We start from the raw sequence: 22,440 nt of genomic DNA, 5'->3' as shown, positions 1-22,440 counted from the left end.
GCTACAAAAACAGTGAGACAGAAACAGTAGGGGAATTGTTATACATTTAATACAAATATTACAAACAATTTGAAATGTAATTTATTGAAAGCTGATTTTCCAGTAAATTCATTAATATAAAATTTGTAATACAAATAATTTTTTTGACTCATTTTAGTAAATTTCTTGAATCATTTTTGACATTCACAAAACTGTAAGTGTGTTTCTAAATGGATGTTTGTTTTTAAAATGTAAAAGTATTTTAAAAATGTTAGCTTTAACAATTTTTCCAAAGCCTTTTTGGGCAATTCAACAAAGACTCTTAAAGTGTGTGGGCGTCAGGCTGTCATTTCCAATTAAAATTCAATGGCCAATAAAAATGCATTTAACCTAAAACAAACAAAACATGTTTTTAAATTAAAATAATCTTAACAAATGCCCCACAGCCCTATGAAACAAAACAATTTTGTATTGAAGACTCATATTGATTTTGTGGCTTTATGATAACAATGCTGGCAAGTTTAAGAAAATACAGGGTGTCCTTTTTTCCTTTGAAAAACTTGATGTAAATCTAGATCAAAAGTCACTAAGATAACATATTCTTCCAAGAAGAATATTTTCAAAATATTTATTTTATAACTATATGAAATCCAGGTATATTTTTTCCAAATGTTGCTTGAATTAACACATAAAATTTCAGCAAGGTTCAGTCAAAACTAACAGATTGGTTATATTATGCAAATTAACCCTTGACTTTTAAAGACCTCATACCGTCAGCTGCAGAAGAAGAGAAACTCCCATCAGATCACCTTCAACACCAACATGTTCTCTGTAGTTCTGTTGCTGCTGCTGGCTGCTGCATCCTGTGAGTCTCGCTGAGACACAATCACTTACAGCAGGATCAATCTAAACCAACTGATTACCGTTTATATTGTAATTTTAAATTTAATATTTCCCTCTTCAGGTGTGAAGTGTGAACAGCTGACACAGCCAGCCTCTGTGACTGTGCAGCCAGGTCAACGTCTGACCATCAGCTGTCAGGTCTCTTATTCTCTGGGCAGCTACACAGCTTGGATCAGACAGTCTGCTGGGAAAGGACTGGAGTGGATTGGGATGAAAGATAGTTATGGAAATGTGCACTTCAAAGGTTCACTGAAGAACAAGTTCAGTATTGATTTAGACACTTCCAGTAAAACAGTGACTCTGAATGGACAGAATATGCAGCCTGAAGACTCTGCAGTGTATTACTGTGCCAGAGTCACAGTGACACAAACCAGCAGCAGAGCTGAACAAAAACCCCAAAGAGCCTGAACACCTGCTGCTTGCAATCACCAGAGGAGACAGTCCAAGACCAATTTTTGTGCAGCTTTTAATTTCACACTGATGTATGGCTCTATGTATATGATTATTTTTATTTGTTTTTGTTTACTTGGTGTGTTGTTTTTTAAAAGGCTATATAACTACACATAATATGGAGTGGTATTTGGAACCACAATAATAAAAAACAATAAAAAGGTAAATTTCATCATCTGGTGGAAATATCTGTTTGACTAAAGCAAGATTGAAAATTATTTTTATATCAGATAAGTAATCATACAATCAGGAAAAAAGTTTAATGATTGTTTTAAGATCACTATCAATAAGTTTATCAGTTTGATCAACTGATAAACACCTCTGTACACCTAATTTCTGTAGTGTAGTTCTCCTGTCAGCTCTCTGCTACATCCTTTGATGAAGATTTAAGGGTAAAGCTGAGAGCAATTTTGTCATGTGCTGATACATAACTAATATTTTATGAATGTATTTTTTTTATTTATATTTTGCATATTTTAAAATGACTGTATAAAATACACCCTGAATTAAAACAGAAATATTGCTATAATTTTAGCTATGCATCCATTTATTATCTTCTAAAATGTTTTCAGACTTTAAACTAAAATGAGTGTTATTTATACTTTCAAGGGGAGGAGTTTATACAAAGCGATTGCGTCCATATTTGCATGTCATGTCAGAGAGATTAAAAACTGCAGTAAACAAGCGATAAACACTCAGACTGAGCTGAAATGAACAGCCACAAAATGATCAGACTTGAACTTATGATTGCTTTCCTCATTCTGTCAGATAACTGGACAGGTAAAAACAAAGGATTTCCTCAAATAGCTACTTTGATATTTTAACATTAAAACAATATGCTTTGTTTGCAGTGGTTGATTATGAATCTGTCTGCAGGTACTGATGGTCAAACACTGACTCAGTCAGAATCAGTGGTTAAAAGGCCTGGAGAATCTCATAGACTGACCTGCACATATTCTGGGTTTAGTAGCCATCACTGGAACACTTGGGTCAGACAGGCAGCTGGAAAAGGACTGGAGTGGGTCTCTACTATTAGTGGGGATAGTCAAAACATCTACTACTCTCAGTCAGTAAACAACCGGTTCACCATCTCCAGAGAGAACAGCAAATATCAAGTGTATCTGCAGATGAACAGTTTGACTGCTGAGGATTCTGCTGTTTACTACTGCGCTCGGGAGTCACTGTGACACAGAAAGCAGAGACACTGAACAAAAACTCCTTAGTTGCACCACACAAAATCACCAAAAGGGGAACCATAAGACCACTGAATTATTAGGCCTGCATCAGCAAAGAAATTCACTGTTTTTGGCTGTTTTCCTTTCCAAAACGTCTGAGGTAAAAATGAACTGCTTGAAAGATTAATTTTTCTACATTCTAACATTAAAAATCAATGTGTTATTAAATAGTATAAAGCCTTTAATTTTATCATTTAACTAAAAATAATTATCAACAACATTGAAAGTTTTATGATGTCAAAAGAAATACTCTACAATTGTTTTATTTTTTCCCAGAATCTCTACATAGACTAAAATATTTGCTGCTTAACATGTTTATGTTCCTACACTGGATCCACTGTGGTAAGATTTAATCCTACCTTTATTTCAGCAACAAACCAAGCAGTAGTTGAATAAGTTGATTTAAAGTTTTGACTTCATATTTTGTGATGATGACAACACTGGACATAAACCTTGTTCTCTCAAAAAGGGGATTTTAGTAAAAATGAAACATCTCAATAAGTGAAGTAAAAAGGAAATATTTTTGTATGTTTAAATTAATTCTTGTGCAGCATTAATAGTACGAAACATGAGTTCAGTTTCCTGAATAGGCTGTTTGGACAACCTAAACATGAATAGAAACCTCTGTTTCTCCTATATTTCTCCTGCAATAGTGAAAATAATTTAATGTCAGCCTTGCTAATTCAAGCATACTGTCCCTCAATCCTGGGTGAAAGAGTAGAAAGAAGAAAAAGCACTACGTAGCTGTTAATCATTATGCAAATGAACTGTTCTGGTTTATAAACTTGATCTGATTCTGTCAGCAGCAGAAGAAGAGAAACTCCCATCACTTTCAGCACCAACATGTTCTCTGTAGCTCTGCTGTTACTGCTGGCTGCTGCATCCTGTGAGTTTCACTGAAACATTTACAGCTTGATCACGTAAAACTGTTAAATATTTTAATGAATCTAAATTATTAAATATCTTTTCACTAATTCTGAATTCAATATTTTTCTCCACAGGTGTGAAGTGTGAGCAGCTGACACAGCCAGCCTCTGTGACTCTGCAGCCAGGTCAACGTCTGACCATCAGCTGTCAGGTCTCTTATTCTCTGGGCAGCTACTGGACAGCTTGGATCAGACAGCCTGCTGGGAAAGGACTGGAGTGGATTGGGATGAAACATGGTGTTGGAGCTTCATACTACAAAGATTCACTGCAGAACAAATTCAGTATCGACTTAGACACTTCCAGTAAAACAGTGACTCTGAATGGACAGAATATGCAGCCTGAAGACTCTGCTGTGTATTACTGTGCCAGACGGGACACAGTGACACAAAGAGGCTACAACGCTCTACAAAAACTCCCAATCTGAACAGGTTGTATTAAACCACCAGAGGGGGAGCTCTAAGATCATTTTTATGTTTTTTATTTTTTATTTTTTGTTATCTTTTTATTAAAACACAACATAATATTTACACTTTTAATTTTTGTTTTCCCTGTATTTGTATTTAGCTGAACTGAAGTCAAATTCATTGTTTGTCTGCACAAAGTCAGCAAATAAAAATGAATCTGATTCAAAGTTGTTTTTAAAAGGAAAGTCTGTCAATGTGACATTGCACTAAAAATAATTGTATATATTTATCATTATCAAAAATGTACTTAGTGTATTAGAAATATTATGTCATTATGTCATTATACCCGTCAACATATATTTGAGAAGTTTAGGAACAATATTTATATTTTCCTGACACCTAACTAAGTAACTTTTTTTGGCAATCTGATCCAGTAAATAACAACATCACCATGTATGAATGCAGATGATAAATCTGCATTTATCAAGACAAACATCTGAGGTCAGCACTAAAATGAAACCCCCGACCCCTCCAATTTTTTTTTGTAAGTCTGTATTTTTAGGATTCACTCTGAGAACACAGAGTTCAGACTGCAGACTAATTATCTCAGTATCTAATGAAATGATAAACAGATTTTTACCTCAAAATTTTAATATGGATTCAGACAACAATAAGAACATTATTTCTTATTCTTTTCTATTTAATATTCTCCTTTCAGTGTTTGCACATCTTATCTAACTTTTGGAGTTGTTGAGCTGTATTTATGATAATAGATGCTAACAGCATTAGCTGATGCTGCACTTCTGATTGGGTGGTTTATTTTTGGTCCTCCCCGTTTGCAAAGTAAACCTACAGGCGTCAAATATAAAACAGTTCAAAACAGCAGCTGAAGCAGAAGAAGGAAAAACTCCCATGATATCATCTTCAACATCAAAATGTTTTTTGTGGCTTTTCTGCTGCTGGCGGCTGCATCCTGTGAGTGTCGCTGAGGGAGAAATAATGAAAACACATTAATGATGTCTTCTGTTCAAAATTATATGGAACGTCTTTTTCCTGCAGGTGTAAAGTGTGAACAGCTGACACAACCAGCTGCTCAGACTGTGCAGCCAGGTCAGCGTCTGACCATCAGCTGTCAGGTCTCCTATTCCCTGGACAGCTATCCTACATTTTGGATCAGACAGGTTGCTGGGAAAACACTGGAGTGGATCGGTGCTGCACGGACTGGATACACCACAAACTACAATAATATGATGACAAACAAGTTCAGCATTACTTTACAGGATTCCAGTAAAACAGTGACTCTGAATGGACAGAATATGCAGCCTGAAGACTCTGCTGTGTATTACTGTGCCAGACGGGACACAGTGACACAGACAAGCAGCAGAGCTGAACAAAAACTCCTGAACAAGTTACTTCAAACCACCACAGGGGGACATTTCTGTGATTTATATTCTATTGTGTTTACTTTGCTGAGCAAAAACAGAGCTATACTTGAACTGAATTCACAGTCTACCATGGTTTGAAATTCATTCAAAGGTTTGAGATAGTTTATGTTTGCTTTTCAGGATGACATCAAAGTCTAATAAACTTCATTAAGCTTCATTAAGCTGGTTTTAAACAATTTTAACAGAGGTTTCAATACAAAAACATACATAACATATCACTAATAAAATCCTAACCCTAAAAATTTGCTTCAGTCTCTAAACTCAAACTTCATTTCCACAAATAAATAAAGATAGTTTTAAGTTTTAGAACCTGTTGAAAGAATAATAAACATTTTAATACTAGCTAGTTGTCTTCTGACTATCTGAATCAATGCTTGAGAAAGCAGAATATGACGAACTGATCTTGAGCTTAAAGGCTTAGTGTTATTAAGCTCATTGAAATTAAATAAACATGAAGGAAAAGTACACTGGATGTTTTACTGTTAACCAGTATTAACCAGTATTCTTTTCAGGTACCCATTCAGCTTGATTTCTAACTATAACTCACCTTGTTATTATGTAAAACAAAGCAAAAAATATATAAATATGTTTTTGTATCAAGCAGTAAGTTTGCAAAAAGTGCTACACAGAACAATAGAACAGGAGTGACACTGTGTTAAATAATCAGCTCATGTTATGGTTCATGGTTTCCTGTTGTAGGATTTCCATCAGCATGTGGTTCAACTGAAAAATTAATCTCGCCACAAAAATCTATATAAAGACAGCTATAAAACATTTAGAACACTTTCTGTTCATATTTTATTGATTCATCTGTTCTTATAATACCATGTTAATAAGAAAAACATGGTGAAAATCTTTATAATTTTTGATAAAAGTGGAATCAAGTTGATGCTAAATTATTTGAAAATTATTTCCAATATCAAAATGTTTGGAAATAATTTAAAATAATCACAAAAATTTGTTTTTATAGATCAGATGATTTCTGTTTCTATTCTAGGAGGAGTCAATGCAAATACTGACGACTCCACTTTTACATGTCTGTTAGTTTAAGAGCAGCAGTGAGTTAGTGCTGAACACAGTATGAACAGAGTCACATGGCTTCTACAATGATTAGATTTGAGGTTGTCATTGCTTTTATAATCTTGTCCTTATACTGGAGTGGTAAGAAAAAAAAAAGGTTCATGATTCACGAAAAGAAATGGTGGTGAGAGAATCAATAATGATCTGTTTTTTCTGCAGGTACTGATGGTCAAACACTGACTGAGTCAGAATCAGTGGTTAAAAGGCCTGGAGAATCTCACAGACTGACCTGCACATATTCTGGACTTGGCAGTCCTGCCATAGCTTGGATCAGACAGGCAGCTGGAAAAGGACTGGAATGGATCTCTGTTATTTGGTCTGACAGCAGCGGCATGTACTACTCTGACTCAGTAAAAGGCCGGTTCACCGTCTCCAGAGACAACAGCAGAAGTCAGGTGTATCTTCAGATGAACAGCCTGACAGCTGGAGATTCTGCTGTTTATTATTGCGCTCGAGAGCCACAGTGACACAGAAAGCAGAAATGTTGAACAAAAACTCTTCAGAGCATGAATAGTTTTAACAAGAGGAGCCTTAGCACCACTTCTCTTTGTCACAACCAACACATATAAACTTCACACTGAAGTAATAATTTTGAGTCCCTTCAGAAGATTTTAAAGTGTATTGTTATCTTATTCGGTTTTTGTATTAGTATTTAATGACCAGAACAAATTAAGATTCAAAATAAACACAAATGATAAAGGCATTCCCATTGATAGGATATTTACTGTTTCTTTACATTTTTTTAGATTTTGCTTTCAAACTGTTATTATCCATCAGCCAGAGGAGGCGCTCTCAGACCATAAATGAATTTAGACTATATAACAATGAACAGTGCTGGGTGTTTACATTCTCTGTGTAAAAAACATTCCATACAATAAAACTTAGAACAAGTACATTTCTAATTATTTTATGTTTGATCAATGGATTGTTTAAATATGGGCCTTTCATTGGTGATGTCACCTGATAACACTCTAATATACTGACAACAATTCAGAAATACTTTGAGCGATTTATTATTCGACAAATCCTGGCTGCTTATCTATCATCTGGAATCACTATATTTAAAATAAAATGATCATTATCACCTCATAGACACACATTTGGAGCACTGTCAGAGAGGACAGACTGTGGATTCAAGAAACTTTGATCCTCATTGTGTAACTTAATAGCAGCAATAAATCATTCAAAAAAGAAAGAAACGTGGTGCATTTGTCTTAGATCTGGTGTTACGACACTCAAAAAACCACAATGAGAAAAAACAACACAAAGAGTTCATATATTTAATGAAGAAATAAGACAATAATTATCATTGGATATTATTTTCCACTGTGGTGACAATATGGCTACATTTAATTATATAAAAAATGTTTTTGAAAACACACTTTTCTTTTTAAAGGAGATGTTTTGAATCTTTTATTTCCCCTCATTCATCTTATGATCATAAAATAGAAAAATGGGGACTATAATATATTATAGCTAGTAAGAAATCAAGTATAATTATCTCTTTTACATTTACAACAAAATTAAAGTTCTAGCATGGCTCTACTTAGTCCTGAAATGAATAAATGATGTTTACTTCAAACATACTGACAGGGAGGTTCGTCATTATGCAAATTAAGCCTTGTGCTTTAAAAACCTGATCTGTTGCTGTCAGAAGAAGAAAAACTCCCATCAGATCACCAACATGTTCTCTGTAGCTTTTCTGGTGCTACTGGCTGCTGGATCCTGTAAGTTTCTCTGAGTATGACCAAGCTTTGTTTTCTTACTGTTCTCACACTGATGCACAATATTTGCTGTTTTTTTAGATGTGAAGTGTGAACAGCTGACACAACCAGCCTCTGTGACTGTGCAGCCAGGTCAACGTCTGACCATCAGTTGTCAGGTCTCTTATTCTCTGGGCAGCTACAGGACAGCTTGGATCAGACAGGTTGCTGGGAAAACACTGGAGTGGATCGGTGATGCACGGACTGGATACACCACAAACTACAATAATATGATGACAAACAAGTTCAGCATTACTTTACAGGATTCCAGTAAAACAGTGACTCTGAATGGACAGAATATGCAGCCTGAAGACTCTGCTGTGTATTACTGTGCCAGACGGGACACAGTGACACAGACAAGCAGCAGAGCTGAACAAAAACTCCTGAACAAGTTACTTCAAACCACCACAGGGGGACTTTTCTGTGATTTATATTCTATTGTGTTTACTTTGCTGAGCAAAAACAGAGCTATACTTGAACTGAATTCACAGTCTACCATGGTTTGAAATTCATTCAAAGGTTTGAGATAGTTTATGTTTGCTTTTCAGGATGACATCAAAGTCTAATAAACTTCATTAAGCTTCATTAAGCTGGTTTTAAACAATTTTAACGGAGGTTTCAATACAAAAAAAATACATAACATATCACTAATAAAATCCTAACCCTAAAAATTTGCTTCAGTCTCTAAACTCAAACTTCATTTCCACAAATAAATAAATATAGTTTTAAGTTTTAGAACCTGTTGAAAGAATAATAAACATTTTAATACTAGCTAGTTGTCTTCTGACTATCTGAATCAATGCTTGAAAAAGCAGAATATGACGAACTGATCTTGAGCTTAAAGGCTTAGTGCTATTAAGCTCATTGAAATTAAATAAACATGAAGGAAAAGTACACTGGATGTTTTACTGTTAACCAGTATTAACCAGTATTCTTTTCAGGTACCCATTCAGCTTGATTTCTAACTATAACTCACCTTGTTATTATGTAAAACAAAGCAAAAAATATATAAATATGTTTTTGTATCAAGCAGTAAGTTTGCAAAAAGTGCTACACAGAACAGTAGATGGCAGAACAGGAGTGACACTGTGTTAAATAAACAGCTCATGTTATGGTTCATGGTTTCCTGTTGTAGGATTTCCATCAGCATGTGGTTCAACTGAAAAATTAATCTCGCCACAAAAATCTCTATAAAGACAGCTATAAAACATTTATATCACTTTCTGTTCCAATTTTATTGATTCATCTGTTCTTACAATAACATGTTAATAAGAAAAACATGGTGAAAAGCTTTATAATTTTTGATAAAAGTGGAATCAAGTTGATGCTAAATTATTTGACAATTATTTCCAATATCAAAATGTTTGGAAATAATTTAAAATAATCACAAAAATTTGTTTTTATAGATCAGATGATTTCTGTTTCTATTCTAGGAGGAGGAGTCAATGCAAATATTGACGGCTCCACTTTTACATGTCTGTTAGTTTAAGAGCAGCAGTGAATTAGTGGTGAACACAGTATGAACAGAGTCACATGGCTTCTACAATGATTAGATTTGAGGTTGTTCTTGCTTTTAGTATTTTGTCCTTAAACTGGCTTGGTAAGAAAAAAAAAGGTTCATGATGGATGAAAAGAAATGGTGGTGAGAGAATTAATAATGATCTGTTTTTTCTGCAGGTACTGATGGTCAAACACTGACTGAGTCTGAATCAGTGGTTAAAAGGCCTGGAGAATCTCACAGACTGACCTGCACATATTCTGGGTTTGGTGGTGATGATAATAATGCTTGGATCAGACAGGCACCTGGAAAAGGACTGGAATGGATCGCTTATATCAGCTGGAACAGTGGCAGCATCTACCACTCTGACTCAGTAAGAGGCCGGTTCACCGTCTCCAGAGACAACAGCAGAAGTCAGGTGTATCTGCAGATGAACAGCCTGACAGCTGGAGATTCTGCTGTTTATTACTGCGCTCGAGAGCCACAGTGACACAGAAAACAGAAACACTGAACAAAAACTCCTCAGAGCATGAATAGTTTTAACAAGAGGAGCCTTAGCACCACTTCTCTTTGTCACAACCAACACATACAAACTTCACACTGAAGTAATAACTTTGAGTCCCTTCAGAAGATTTTAAAGTGTATTGTTATCTTATTCGGTTTTTGTATTAGTATTTAATGACCAGAACAAATTAAGATTCAAAATAAACACAAATGTTAAAGGCATTCCCATTGATAGGATATTTACTGTTTCTTTACATTTTTTTAGATTTTGCTTTCAAACTGTTATTATCCAGCAACCAGAGGAGGCGCTCTCAGACCATAAATGAATTTAGACTATATAACAATGAACAGTGCTGCGATGTTTACATTCTCTGTGTAAAAAACATTCCATACAATAAAACATAGAACAAGCAATTTCTAATTATTTTATGTTTGATCAATGGATTGTTTAAATATGGGCCTTTCATTGGTGATGTCACCTGATAACACTCTATCATACTGACAACAATTCAGAAATACTTTGAGCGATTTATTATTCGACAAATCTTGGCTGCTTATCTATCATCTAGAACCACTATATTTGAAATAAAATGATAATTATTACCTCATAGACACACATCTGGAGCACTGTCAGAGAGGACAGACTGTGGATTCAAAAAACTTTGATCCTCATTGTGTAACTGATAAGCAGCAATAAATCATTCAAAAAAGAAAGAAACGTGGTGCATTTGTCTTAGATCTGGTCTTATGATACTCAAAAAACCACAATGAGAATAAACACTAAGAGTTCATATGTTTAATGAAGAAATAAGACAATAATTATCATTGGATATTATTTTCAAATGTGGTGACAATATGGCTACATTCAATTATATAAAAAATGTTTTTGAAAACATACTTTTCTTTTTAAAAAGAAGATGTTTTGAAACTTTTATTTCCTCTCATTCATCTTATGATCATAAAATAGAAAAATGGGGACTATAATATATTATAGCTAGTAAGAAATCAAGTATAATTATCTCTTTTACATTTACAACAAAATTAAAGTTCAAGCATGGCTCTACTTAGTCCTGAAATGAATAGTTGACATTTATTTCAAACATACTGACAGGGAGGTTCGTCATTATGCAAATTAAGCCTTGTGCTTTAAAACCTGATCTGTTGCTGTCAGAAGAAGAAAAACTCCCATCAGATCACCAACATGTTCTCTGTAGCTTTTCTGGTGCTACTGGCTGCTGGATCCTGTAAGTTTCTCTGAGTATGACCAAGCTTTGTTTTCTTACTGTTCTCACATTGATGCATAATATTTGCTGTTTTTTTTAGATGTGAAGTGTGAACAGCTGACCCAGCCAGCCTCTGTGACTGTGCAGCCAGGTCAACGTCTGACCATCAGATGTCAGGTCTCTTATGACCTGAGCTACTACACAGCTTGGATCAGACAGCCTGCTGGGAAAGGACTGGAGTGGATTGGGATGAAATACACTGGATATTCATTCTACAAAGATTCACTGCGGAACAAATTCAGTATCGATTTAGACACTTCCAGTAAAACAGTGACTCTGAATGGGCAGAATATGCAGCCTGAAGACTCTGCTGTGTATTACTGTGCCAGAGAGTCACAGTGACACAAACCAGCTGCAGAGCTGAACAAAAACCCCTCAGAACATGAACAGATTATATCAAACCACCAAAGGAGGAGCTTTGAGTTCATTCTTAATCTGTGGAAACGTTGTCAATTTTATTTTACACTTTTGTAAAAACATTACAGACATAGATAATTACAACAAAAATATAGATTGTGTCTAATTTTTTTATTTGTTTAATTAAAATAAACAAAAGTCAGATTCCTCATTTGTGTGCACAGAGTTGGTGAATCAAGTTTATTCTGGTTCTGAAAATCCATCCATCCATTTTCTGTTCACTCTTGTCCCTAATGGGGTCTGGATGGTTGCTGGTGCTTATCTCCAGCTACGTTCCGGGCGAGAGGCGGGGTTCACCCTGGACAGGTCATAAAGAAAATTGAAACTGTTATATTTATAATTCAACGTTCAAGGTGACATTGATTTAAAACATAATTTTATATAAATAATATGTTTCAACTTCCACTAAGAAGTTTGTCAGAGACATTCAGTTTGCTAAAAAACGTTTTTGTCTTTTTTGTATTATTATTGTATTATTTTGTATTATTATTAATATTGTCATCAACAATAATATTGTTGATGACAATATTAATAATAATACAAATATTATATTCTTCTTATTTGGTTTCAATCTCACAAGCAGGACTGAAGACATAAAATATACAGAGGATAAATGCATCTTATTCTAACCTCTAAAAACCCTCAATGTTGTTAAAATAGTTCTTCCTAACTTTTACCAACACCTTTACTGATTTGTGTTTAATAAAATGCAGGGTTCTGTGGCATCATGTCGCAATACAAGAGTGAAACATCCACAAAAAATGTTTCAAATGCATAAAGATCAGATTAAATGTAATTTCTTAAACAATCTGTGTTCAGGTTTCATTGTTGATTTATTGATTTCAAAATAATGTAATATGAAACAAGGGAAACCTGCTGTAAAGCTTTATATGTTTTGGTAAAACAGAAAGCTACATGAAATTATTCAAAAATGAATTCAAATATAAAAATGTTTGAAAATAATCTGAAATAATCCTCCTTTTGTTGATCACATGATTTATGTTTCTATTCCAGGAGGAGTCAATGCAAATATTGACTGCTCCACTTTTACATGTCTGTTAGTTTAAGAGCAGCAGTGAATTAGTGGTGAACACAGTATGAACAGAGTCACATGGCTTCTACAATGATTAAAATTGAGGGTTTCCTTGCTATTATCATCTTGTCCTTAAGCTGGAACAGTAAGAAAAAAAAGTTTTTTTTATCAAATTAATGATAGATATAAAAACATGGTGGCAAGACGATTTTAATTATGATTGATGAAAAGAGATGGCGGTGAGAGAATCAATAATTATCTGTTTTTCTGCAGGTACTGAAGGTCAAACACTGACTGAGTCTGAATCAGTGGTTAAAAGGCCTGGAGAATCTCACAGACTGACCTGCACATATTCTGGGTTTAGTGGCAATCCGAGCATAGTTTGGATCAGACAGGCAGCTGGAAAAGGACTGGAATGGATTTCTTTTATCTGGTATGACAGCAGCGGCATGTTCTACTCTGACTCAGTGAGAGGCCGGTTCACCATCTCCAGAGACAACAGCAGAAGTCAGGTGTATCTGCAGATGAACAGCCTGACAGCTGGAGATTCTGCTGTTTATTACTGCGCTCGAAGAACCACAGTGACACAGAAAGCAGAAACACTGAACAAAAACTCCTGTAATCAAATAGTTTTAACAAGAAGCCACCACAGGGGGAGCCCTAACATCACTTTTCTGACATGACTGTCACACTCACCTTTCTGGAAGTTTTACTTACTTTATGATTAGATGCTACATATAAGATTATGGAGTCATTCTTTCAAGTAATGTCCTGTAAAACGTGGATGCAGCTCTTATATTTTCTGGCAAAAAAAATCTGTGATCTTGTTTACTTACTGTTTTGTAAACCAGGCCAACAACATGGGGGGAAAATGATAAATGGATTTATCTGACTTTAACAAGTAACAAATAAGACTTTAAATCTTTTAAATTACGGCAGAAGTGTCTTTAACTGAGGAATTCTCAGGGAACTATTACTGAATGACTGCTAACAGTGAATGTAAATGTTTGAGTCTGTTTGCAGAATTTTGACGATGTGTAGAAAAAACACATAACGAATTCAAACATGCACAAAAATCATTATTTTAAAAATAATAAGTGATTTTGTATGATCGTTCTACTCTAACAAAAGAATGAATCAACCATAATATTAAAATACATCATTTAGAGGTTTAATTTAGCCAGAATGTTTATATATTTAAACTTTACACATAAATTCTCAATTTCAAGTCAGTAAATGTCTAAACTAATTTAAGGACAATATAATTAGAAACATATTACAGCATTGAGAAATTGATCAGCATTTCTCAATGCTAGTACACAGTATATAAAAATTATTTTTATCATGTGATTCTAGTGGGGCTGGTTTGGTGTTATGCAAATGAAAAGAATCATGTTATAAAGTCTTGATCTGATGCTGTCAGCTGCAGAGGAGGAGAAACTCCCATCAGATCATCTTCAACACCAACATGTTCTCTGTAGCTCTGCTGCTGCTGCTGGCTGCTGCATCCAGTGAGTCTCACTGAGACAGAATCATTTACAGCATGATGACAGTAAATTAAATTAATTGTTGGTAACAATACAGTTTTAATGTGTTTCTCTACAGATATAAAGTGTGAACAGCTGAAAGCCAGCCTCTGAGACTGTGCAGCCAGGTCAAGGTCTGACCATTAGGTGTCAGGTTCCTTAGTCTCTGGGCTATGCAACAGCTTGGATCAGACAGCCTGCTGGGAAAGGACTGGAGTGGGTCTTTACTATTGGCGGGGATAGTCAAAACATCTACCACTCTCAGTTAGTGAACAACCGGTTCATCATCTCCAGAGACAACAGCAGAAGCCATGTGTATCTGCAAATGAACCGTTTGGCTGCTGAGGATTCTGGTGTATATTACTGCGCTTGAGAGCCACAGTGACATAGGAAGCAGAAACACTGAACAAAAACTCCTTAGTTGCATCATACAAAATCGCCAAAGGGGAACCATAAGACCACTGAATTATTAGGCCTGCATCAGCAAAGAAATTCACTGTTTTTGGCTGTTTTCCTTTCCAAAACTTCTGAGGTAAATAATTAACTGCCTGAAAGATGAATTTTTCTACATTCTAACATTAAAAATCAATGTGCTATCAAGATGAATAGTATAAAGCCTTTTATTTTAGCAATCATTTAACTAATAGAAGCATCAACAACATTGAAAGTTTTATGATGTCAAAAGAAATACACTGTAATTGTTTTAGTTTTTCTCAGAATCTCTACACGGATTATAATATCTGCTGCTTAACATGTTTATGTTCCTACACTGGATCCACTGTGGTAAGATTTAATCCTACCTTTATTTCAGCAACAAACCAAGCAGTAGATGAATAAGTTCATTTAAAGTTTTGACTTCATATTTTGTGATGATGACAACACTGGACATAAACCTTGTTCTCTCAAAAATGGGATTGTAGTAAAAAAAACAAACATCTTAATAAGTGAAGTAAAAAGGAAAATTTTTTGTATGTTTAAATTAATGCTTGTGCAGCATTAATAGTACAAAACATGCGTTCAGTTTCCTGAATAGGCTGTTTGGACAAACTAAAAATGAACAGAATCATGCTACCTCTGAAAAAGGAGAACAAATAAAGAAACATACTTTTATAGATATTATAGGCAATAAATATATTTACATATCTAAATATATATATATATATAGTCCCCTCCAGGGGGTCTTTTTTGGGCTCTAGTGTCCCTTATTTGAAAGTAGGCTGACAGGAAAGGAGAGGGGTGATGCGGCAAATGTCGCCCGGTCCGGGAATCGAACCTGCGACAGCCACGTCGAAGACTCAAGGCCTCCAAATGGCCTAATTGGTCGCTCTATCCCCTATGCCACCACTTAATAATAATACTTACTTCCTTTTATTCTTTCTGCCAATACATCATTGAGTCATTGTTTTTATATGAAAAATGAAAACTCAATTAATAATATAAGTAGTATATCATTCCATTCAGATAGATTTTATATTTGTTTTACCAATTTGGACTGTTTCACACTGCAAAATAATAACTTGATCAATTGATCACTTAATCTGTATCCCCTGATTACTGCATTTATATACCAATTTGTTACCATTTCTGTAAAAAGAAATTTGCATGTGTATTTCTTTTAAGATAAAGATAGATGTTACATCTTTGTTATTTTCCTCAAAAACTAGTGGAAGAACAGGAGCTGCATCAATAGTTTTCACAAAGAGTCAACAAAAGTAACAGGCTATTGTTTATGTTTCTCCTGCAATAGCGAAAATAATTTAATGTCAGCCTTGCTAATTCAAGCAACTGTCCCTCAATCCTGGGTGAAAGAATAGAAAGAAGAAAAAGCACTACGTAGCTGTTAATCATTATGCAAATGAACTGTTCTGGTTTATAAACTTGATCTGATTCTATCAGCAGCAGAAGAAGAGAAACTCCCATCACCTTCAGCACCAACATGTTCTCTGTAGCTCTGCTGTTACTGCTGGCTGCTGCATCCTGTGAGATTCACTGAAACATTTACAGCTTGAGCACATTAAAATGTTAAATATTTTAATAAATCTAAATTATTAAATATTTTTGCACTAATTCTGAATTTAATATTTTCCTCCACAGGTGTGAAGTGTGAGCAGTTGACCCAGCCAGCCTCTGTGACTCTGCAGCCAGGTCAACGTCTGACCATCAGCTGTCAGGTCTCTTATGATCTGGGCAGCTACTATACTGCTTGGATCAGACAGCCTGCTGGGAAAGGACTGGAGTGGATTGGGATGAAACATGGTGTTGGAGCTTCATTCTACAAAGATTCACTGCAGAACAAATTCAGTATCGACTTAGACACTTCCAGTAAAACAGTGACTCTGAATGGGCAGAATATGCAGCCTGAAGACTCTGCTGTGTATTACTGTGCCAGAGACACACAGTGACACAAATAGGCTACAACGCTCTACAAAAACTCCCAATCTGAACAGGCTGTATTAAACCACCAGAGGGGGAGCTCTAAGACCATTTTTATATATATATTTTTATTTTTTCTATTAAAACACTATATTATGGAAGCCCATTTCCGCCATGAAAAAAAAAAAAAAAGACCAACAGGAAGTCATAATTTCGACTTTCAAAGTCATAATTATGAGATTCAAAGTCATAATTTCGACTTTTAAAGTCATAATTATGAGATTTAAAGTCATAATTTCGACTTTCGAAGTCATAATTATGAGATTTAAAGTCATAATTTCGACTTTCAAAGTCATAATTATGAGATTCAAAGTCATAATTTCGACTTTCAAAGACATAATTTCGACTTTGAAAGTCATAATTATGAGATTTAAAGTCATAATTTCGACTTTCAAAGTCATAATTTCGACTTTCAAAGTCATAATTATGAGATTCAAAGTCATAATTTCGACTTTCAAAGTCATAATTATGAGATTCAAAGTCATAATTTCGACTTTCAAAGTCATAATTACGAGATTTAAAGTCATAATTTCGACTTTTAAAGTCATAATTATGAGATTCAAAGTCATAATTTCGACTTTCAAAGTCATAATTTCGACTTTCAAAGTCATAATTTCGACTTTTAAAGTCATAATTATGAGATTCAAAGTCATAATTTCGACTTTCAAAGTCATAATTACGAGATTTAAAGTCATAATTTCGACTTTCAAAGTCATAATTTCGACTTTTAAAGTCATAATTATGAGATTCAAAGTCATAATTTCGACTTTCAAAGTCATAATTATGAGATTCAAAGTCATAATTTCGACTTTCAAAGTCATAATTATGAGATTCAAAGTCATAATTATGAGATACCAGAGCAGTTGGAGACAAGCCTCCTTAGAATAACAGCTCCGCTCCAGCTCCCAGTTAAATATGATCCTAAATCCAAGGTCCAACCTTTGCTACTGCGTTAAGAGTCAGTAAAAGGTAGGTTCGCCTTTTTTGATTTTTGATTTTGTTTAGATTCCTTCGTTTTGAATGCTTTTTGATCGTGTGGTGTTATGTACATCGTTCGTTGTTTTAGCAACATGAGCTAGCTGCAGGTTAACCGTCAAAGCGTGCTAACCTTGTTATAGCATATTTAACCGGGTTTTTTTTAAGTAGTCCGTTAATTAGATTGTTTTTATTTCAGAGTGCGATAAGAAGTTTATACTCCAAAAATTCAATAAGTTAATATGTATAATTATTTTGTGGCATTAATACAAGCAATAGCTAGTAGGTTAAAACAAGCTCCACAGCTTGTTGTATGCACGTTTTGTTATGCATAATGTGATTCACTATCTTTCCCGTTAAATTGTTTTTGTCGATAGTTAGACAAGAGTAAAATATGGAAGTACAATATGCATCAGTTTTCAAACTGTTTTCTTAGCAGTTTCATGTACACTTATGCTAATGCTGGAGATCTACAGCTTTACATTGACAATATTTACAAAAGCAATTCAAAATAAGAAAAATTGAAAAACAAGGAACTTAAAAAATCCCCAAAACAGGCAGGCCCTGTTGAAAATTTTAACTCCTCAACTTTACTCAACTTTCAGGATACCTATAAAAGAGACAGAGGAGGTTCCTTTGACCTGAACCTAAACCTAAACAGAGGTAAGTTGCAACTCTTGTGAAAATCCAATTTATCGTATTATCTGTTTAAATGAAAGTAATTAAGATCAAAACTAAAATCATTCTGATGATGTCCATGCACTTGACTCTTTTATAAAGATGGGAATTTCATTTTGAGAATTGTTCAACCATTGAAATATTTTAGGGGAAAAATGTAAACAGAACTTTCAGACCTAAGCTCTACACTTTACCATTTAGTTGTGGAGACACTGGTAGATTTTTCTTTATTACTTTTATGTAGTTTCTTTGTGTATTGGTTTATTTTTGCAGATCTGTACAGCTGTTTTGTTGTCTATTGTCTTTATTTTAGCAGGAGCTTGAGTCTGAAATACAGTTTCTATCTGTCTTGTAGGGTTGGACAATAAATCAGTTATATGTATCACGATACACACGTGATCAATATCAATAGATAGTAAGTCTGACAGAATATTCAATAGAATATTCTCTGAACTCTGATTCAGAACCACATACCATTCTGGAGGATGTAGGCACAGTCAAGGCTTCTCAACCTCTCAAGGCTAGCTCATCTAGGTTGATGGCTTCATTTAACTCACTGGTGAACTAGCAACAAGCTGTTGAGTAACTTGCGGAGCAGCAGTTTAATGTTTCACCACTGTGCCTCATAAATGTTTTTTAAAAACATTATGGTGTGAAAGCTGTGGATAAAATGGGAAAGGTCACATCACCAGTTTGGCAGTATTTCAGATATAAAAAAAATAATTGATATAAAATAATAAAAAATGCTTGTATCGTGAAATGTTTTTCAGTAATATCATTCAACCCTATTCTCATGTTCATAATAATTTTTTTGGAATGTTATGTTTTATTAGACATTATTCATTAGTTATTGTGTGTAATTGTCACAGGATGGATGAGATATATGACTTCTTAAAATCACGGGATGTTTCAGAGGAAGTCATACAACGACTGCAAAAGGATAAGGTAGCTAGATTGCTAAGGAAATCAGTACATTTAGAAGTTATCATACAACACTATTATAGAGACATGGTGAAGACAGATCAGTTTTATCATGTGGCTGTTTTTACTGGGTTTCCCCCCCCATTTTTATAGGTTAAATAACTGTTTTAACTTTTGTTTTCTAGATTGACTCCAGTGTCCTTCTGCTCATGACAGATGAGCAGCTTAAGGAGTATCTCCCATCTTATGGTGACCGACTGGCACTTCTCGGATATTGCAGACGAAGGGAAAATGATCCTGCTGGCCGGAAATCAAAACTTTTTGACCGATTGAGAGCCAAGATTTCAAGGAACAAAGGCAACGATCAAAAGCAGATCTCAGAAAATGTTAGCATCAGAAATGCTCAAAAAACTGTTCGAAAAGTTGAGATAGGATGGATGAATTCTCGAGATGGGGAGCTTTTACAAGTTCGGACAAAGAAAGGTGGAGGAACAAGAAAAATTGATGTGTCAAAGGACTGTAGAAAAAATGACTTAATTGAAAAGGCAGTGGGTTTGTTTTTTCCGTCTCAAAGAAATTCACATGGAAGAATTACAGATTTTGAGGTTGACATGACAGATTTCCAGGAACATTCACTTGATGAACATATTACAGTTGGAGAACTTTATGAGCAGACAAAACTACCTGTTTTGCGTTTTTACCTAACAACCAAAAAGAAGGACACTGGCAGCGACTCAGAACCAGACAACCCCAGTGGAAATGACCAAGACACTTTAAGGTTTTCTACTCACTCTCAAGTTTGCACACCACTGACTCAATCCAAAGCACCAGACAGCATTGATGCCACATATGTTGGAACCAGCAGTGTCCTGACAAACAGCAGCAGCAGTAATAATGTTCACCTAGTTTACTTTAGTGATGACATGGGTGATTTGTCCAATGTCCAAGAGCTAGATGCAGGAATCAATGGGGACATTTTAGAAGACAGTGGCACTGTTACCTTTTTCACAGGACACATTTCTGACACAGATAATGTCAGTCTTGATGACACCCTTCCTCTGTCTCCACAGCCATCTAGTCCAGTGCTTTCTTCTTCACAATTTGATTCTTTGAACGAGCCAATTGTTCAGAGAGAAGGGATTAAGAAAGTCCTTGTTCTTCACCGTGGCCAGATCCTGAAAGAACTAATTTCACATTTTTGTGATCCAGGTGTCACTCAGGAGGACATATGTATTCAAGTGGTGCTCCCTGATGGAAGGCGAGAAAAGGCTGTTGATGATGGAGGAGTTTTGAGGGATGTCCTCTCAGAATTTTGGCAGGACTTTTATGAACAGTGTACAATGGGCAATAACTTTAAGGTGCCCTACTTGCGTCATGATTTTGGACAGCAACAATGGGAAAGCATTGGCCGAATTATTGCCTTTGGCTGGCAAAAACAGAAGTACCTGCCTATAAAACTTGCTCCAGTAATACTGGAACAAGCAGTTCTTGGTTCTATAAAGAGTCCTCTTGTTGATAGCTTCTTAAGGTATGTTACAGAGTACGATCGGATGGTGTTTGAATCTTGCCTTTCAGATTTTCAGAGTGTTGACAAAGAAGAGCTTCTGGAAATCATGGATATCCATAACTGTCGAAGAGTACCAACAGCTGATAACATAGAGCTACTACTTGAGGAGCTTGCCCACCAAAAGCTCATTCAGGAACCTGCCTTTGTTATTGAGCAGTGGAGCACTGTCCTTTCCCCGCTGAGGTCTGAGATGGAAAGTATTACAGCAGCATATGAAAATCTCCAGCCAACATTAAGAAAGGTTATAAATTCAATTGTATACCCTGTAGTCATGAATGCACAGCAAAAAAACATCAGCAAATATTTAAGTTCTTATCTCAGAGAATCAGACTCACAACACCTGTCACTTTTTCTGCGGTTCTGCACAGGATCTGATTTGTTTCTTCAAAAAACTATCAGTGTTAGCTTCACTCAACTTCAAGGTATTCAGAGACGGCCAGTTGCCCACACATGCGGTTGCTACCTAGAGTTGCCAGTTAATTATGATAACTATCCAGAGTTTCGACACGAAATAAACAAGGTCCTAGAAAGTAGTGTATGGGTGATGGATATAGTCTAACAGACTTCAGCTGAAGAACATGTGAGTTTAAGGAATCTTTATTAACACCTTATTTGAAGGGGTGTGCATAAGACTGACATGACACTGTCATAAACATTCCACTTCATGTTCATGACAGATGTTATGTCATGTTTATGACAGTGTCATGTCAGTCTTATACACACCCCTTCAAATAAAGTGTTACCAAATCTTTTTGTATTAAACTTTCAAAGTTTAGCATTATCTTAACAAGTTTTTTACCTCATCTTAACTCCACAGAGATTCTACTTTTTGCAATTTATTTTTCTCTGGAGTATTTATAAGACCTGCAATGTCATAGTAGGCACTCTACTACTAGTGTTTTTGGGGGGGTTTTCTGTTAAAGTACTCCAAAGTTAAAGTTTAAAGCATAAATTTGAGTTGGCAGTAAAATGTATTTTCTCAATATTTTCTGTTTATTAAATTGAAATATTTTATATTGTTACTAGAATTTTTTTTACTTTTAATTTTACTTGAGGCTGCAAAAGCTGGTTTGTTACACAATTAAAAATACAATATGGCCGCCGCGCTTGTAAACAAGCAGCTCTTAGTTGCATAAATAATTTATGAATAATTTCTGATGTTTTGTTTCTTATATTAGTCACATAATTTAAATGTTCAGTGGATGAACATGTTGCTACTCTGTTTGAATGCAGTTCTGGAAGAAATGGAGTAAAGTGTTTCATTTACCCTTATTCCTCAAAAATTTTCTTTTGTTTACTCAGCATTTTATTTGTATTTTTGTTTTAAGTAAACATAACCTTAAAATATTTTCAATAACAGATTGGTGCCATTGCAGTAGCTCAATATCAGATTTAACCAGAAAACAACTGAAAAAGAAC

The 22,440-nt window shown here is 35.0% G+C and overlaps 6 gene segments (V, D, J or C); all 6 read left to right on the top strand.

Annotated features, from left to right (window-relative positions):
* Positions 1 to 773: 773 nt before the first annotated feature.
* On the top strand, positions 774 to 1,668 carry LOC116734906 (immunoglobulin heavy variable 3-66-like). The segment is given in 2 exon segments: positions 774 to 844; positions 944 to 1,668. Coding segments are annotated over 2 exon segments (390 nt in total).
* A 1,697-nt stretch (positions 1,669 to 3,365) lies between these two features.
* On the top strand, positions 3,366 to 3,918 carry LOC116735459 (Ig heavy chain V region 5A-like). The segment is given in 2 exon segments: positions 3,366 to 3,453; positions 3,569 to 3,918. Coding segments are annotated over 2 exon segments (393 nt in total).
* An 882-nt stretch (positions 3,919 to 4,800) lies between these two features.
* LOC116735458 (Ig heavy chain V region MC101-like) lies at positions 4,801 to 5,421 on the top strand. The segment is given in 2 exon segments: positions 4,801 to 4,873; positions 4,958 to 5,421. Coding segments are annotated over 2 exon segments (504 nt in total).
* A 4,211-nt stretch (positions 5,422 to 9,632) lies between these two features.
* LOC116734908 (immunoglobulin heavy variable 3-43D-like) lies at positions 9,633 to 10,196 on the top strand. The segment is given in 2 exon segments: positions 9,633 to 9,786; positions 9,864 to 10,196. Coding segments are annotated over 2 exon segments (378 nt in total).
* Positions 10,197 to 11,353: 1,157 nt separating this feature from the next.
* LOC116734927 (Ig heavy chain V region 5A-like) lies at positions 11,354 to 11,898 on the top strand. The segment is given in 2 exon segments: positions 11,354 to 11,432; positions 11,512 to 11,898. Coding segments are annotated over 2 exon segments (345 nt in total).
* A 4,458-nt stretch (positions 11,899 to 16,356) lies between these two features.
* LOC116734920 (Ig heavy chain V region 5A-like) lies at positions 16,357 to 16,849 on the top strand. The segment is given in 2 exon segments: positions 16,357 to 16,426; positions 16,542 to 16,849. Coding segments are annotated over 2 exon segments (351 nt in total).
* Positions 16,850 to 22,440: the final 5,591 nt, after the last annotated feature.

The sequence above is a fragment of the Xiphophorus hellerii genome, chromosome 16, assembly GCF_003331165.1.
Source record: "Xiphophorus hellerii strain 12219 chromosome 16, Xiphophorus_hellerii-4.1, whole genome shotgun sequence".
NCBI classification, from domain to species: Eukaryota; Metazoa; Chordata; class Actinopteri; order Cyprinodontiformes; family Poeciliidae; genus Xiphophorus; species Xiphophorus hellerii.
The sequence above is the reverse complement of the archived record's forward strand: the minus strand, read 5'-3'. Positions and strand labels throughout refer to the sequence as shown.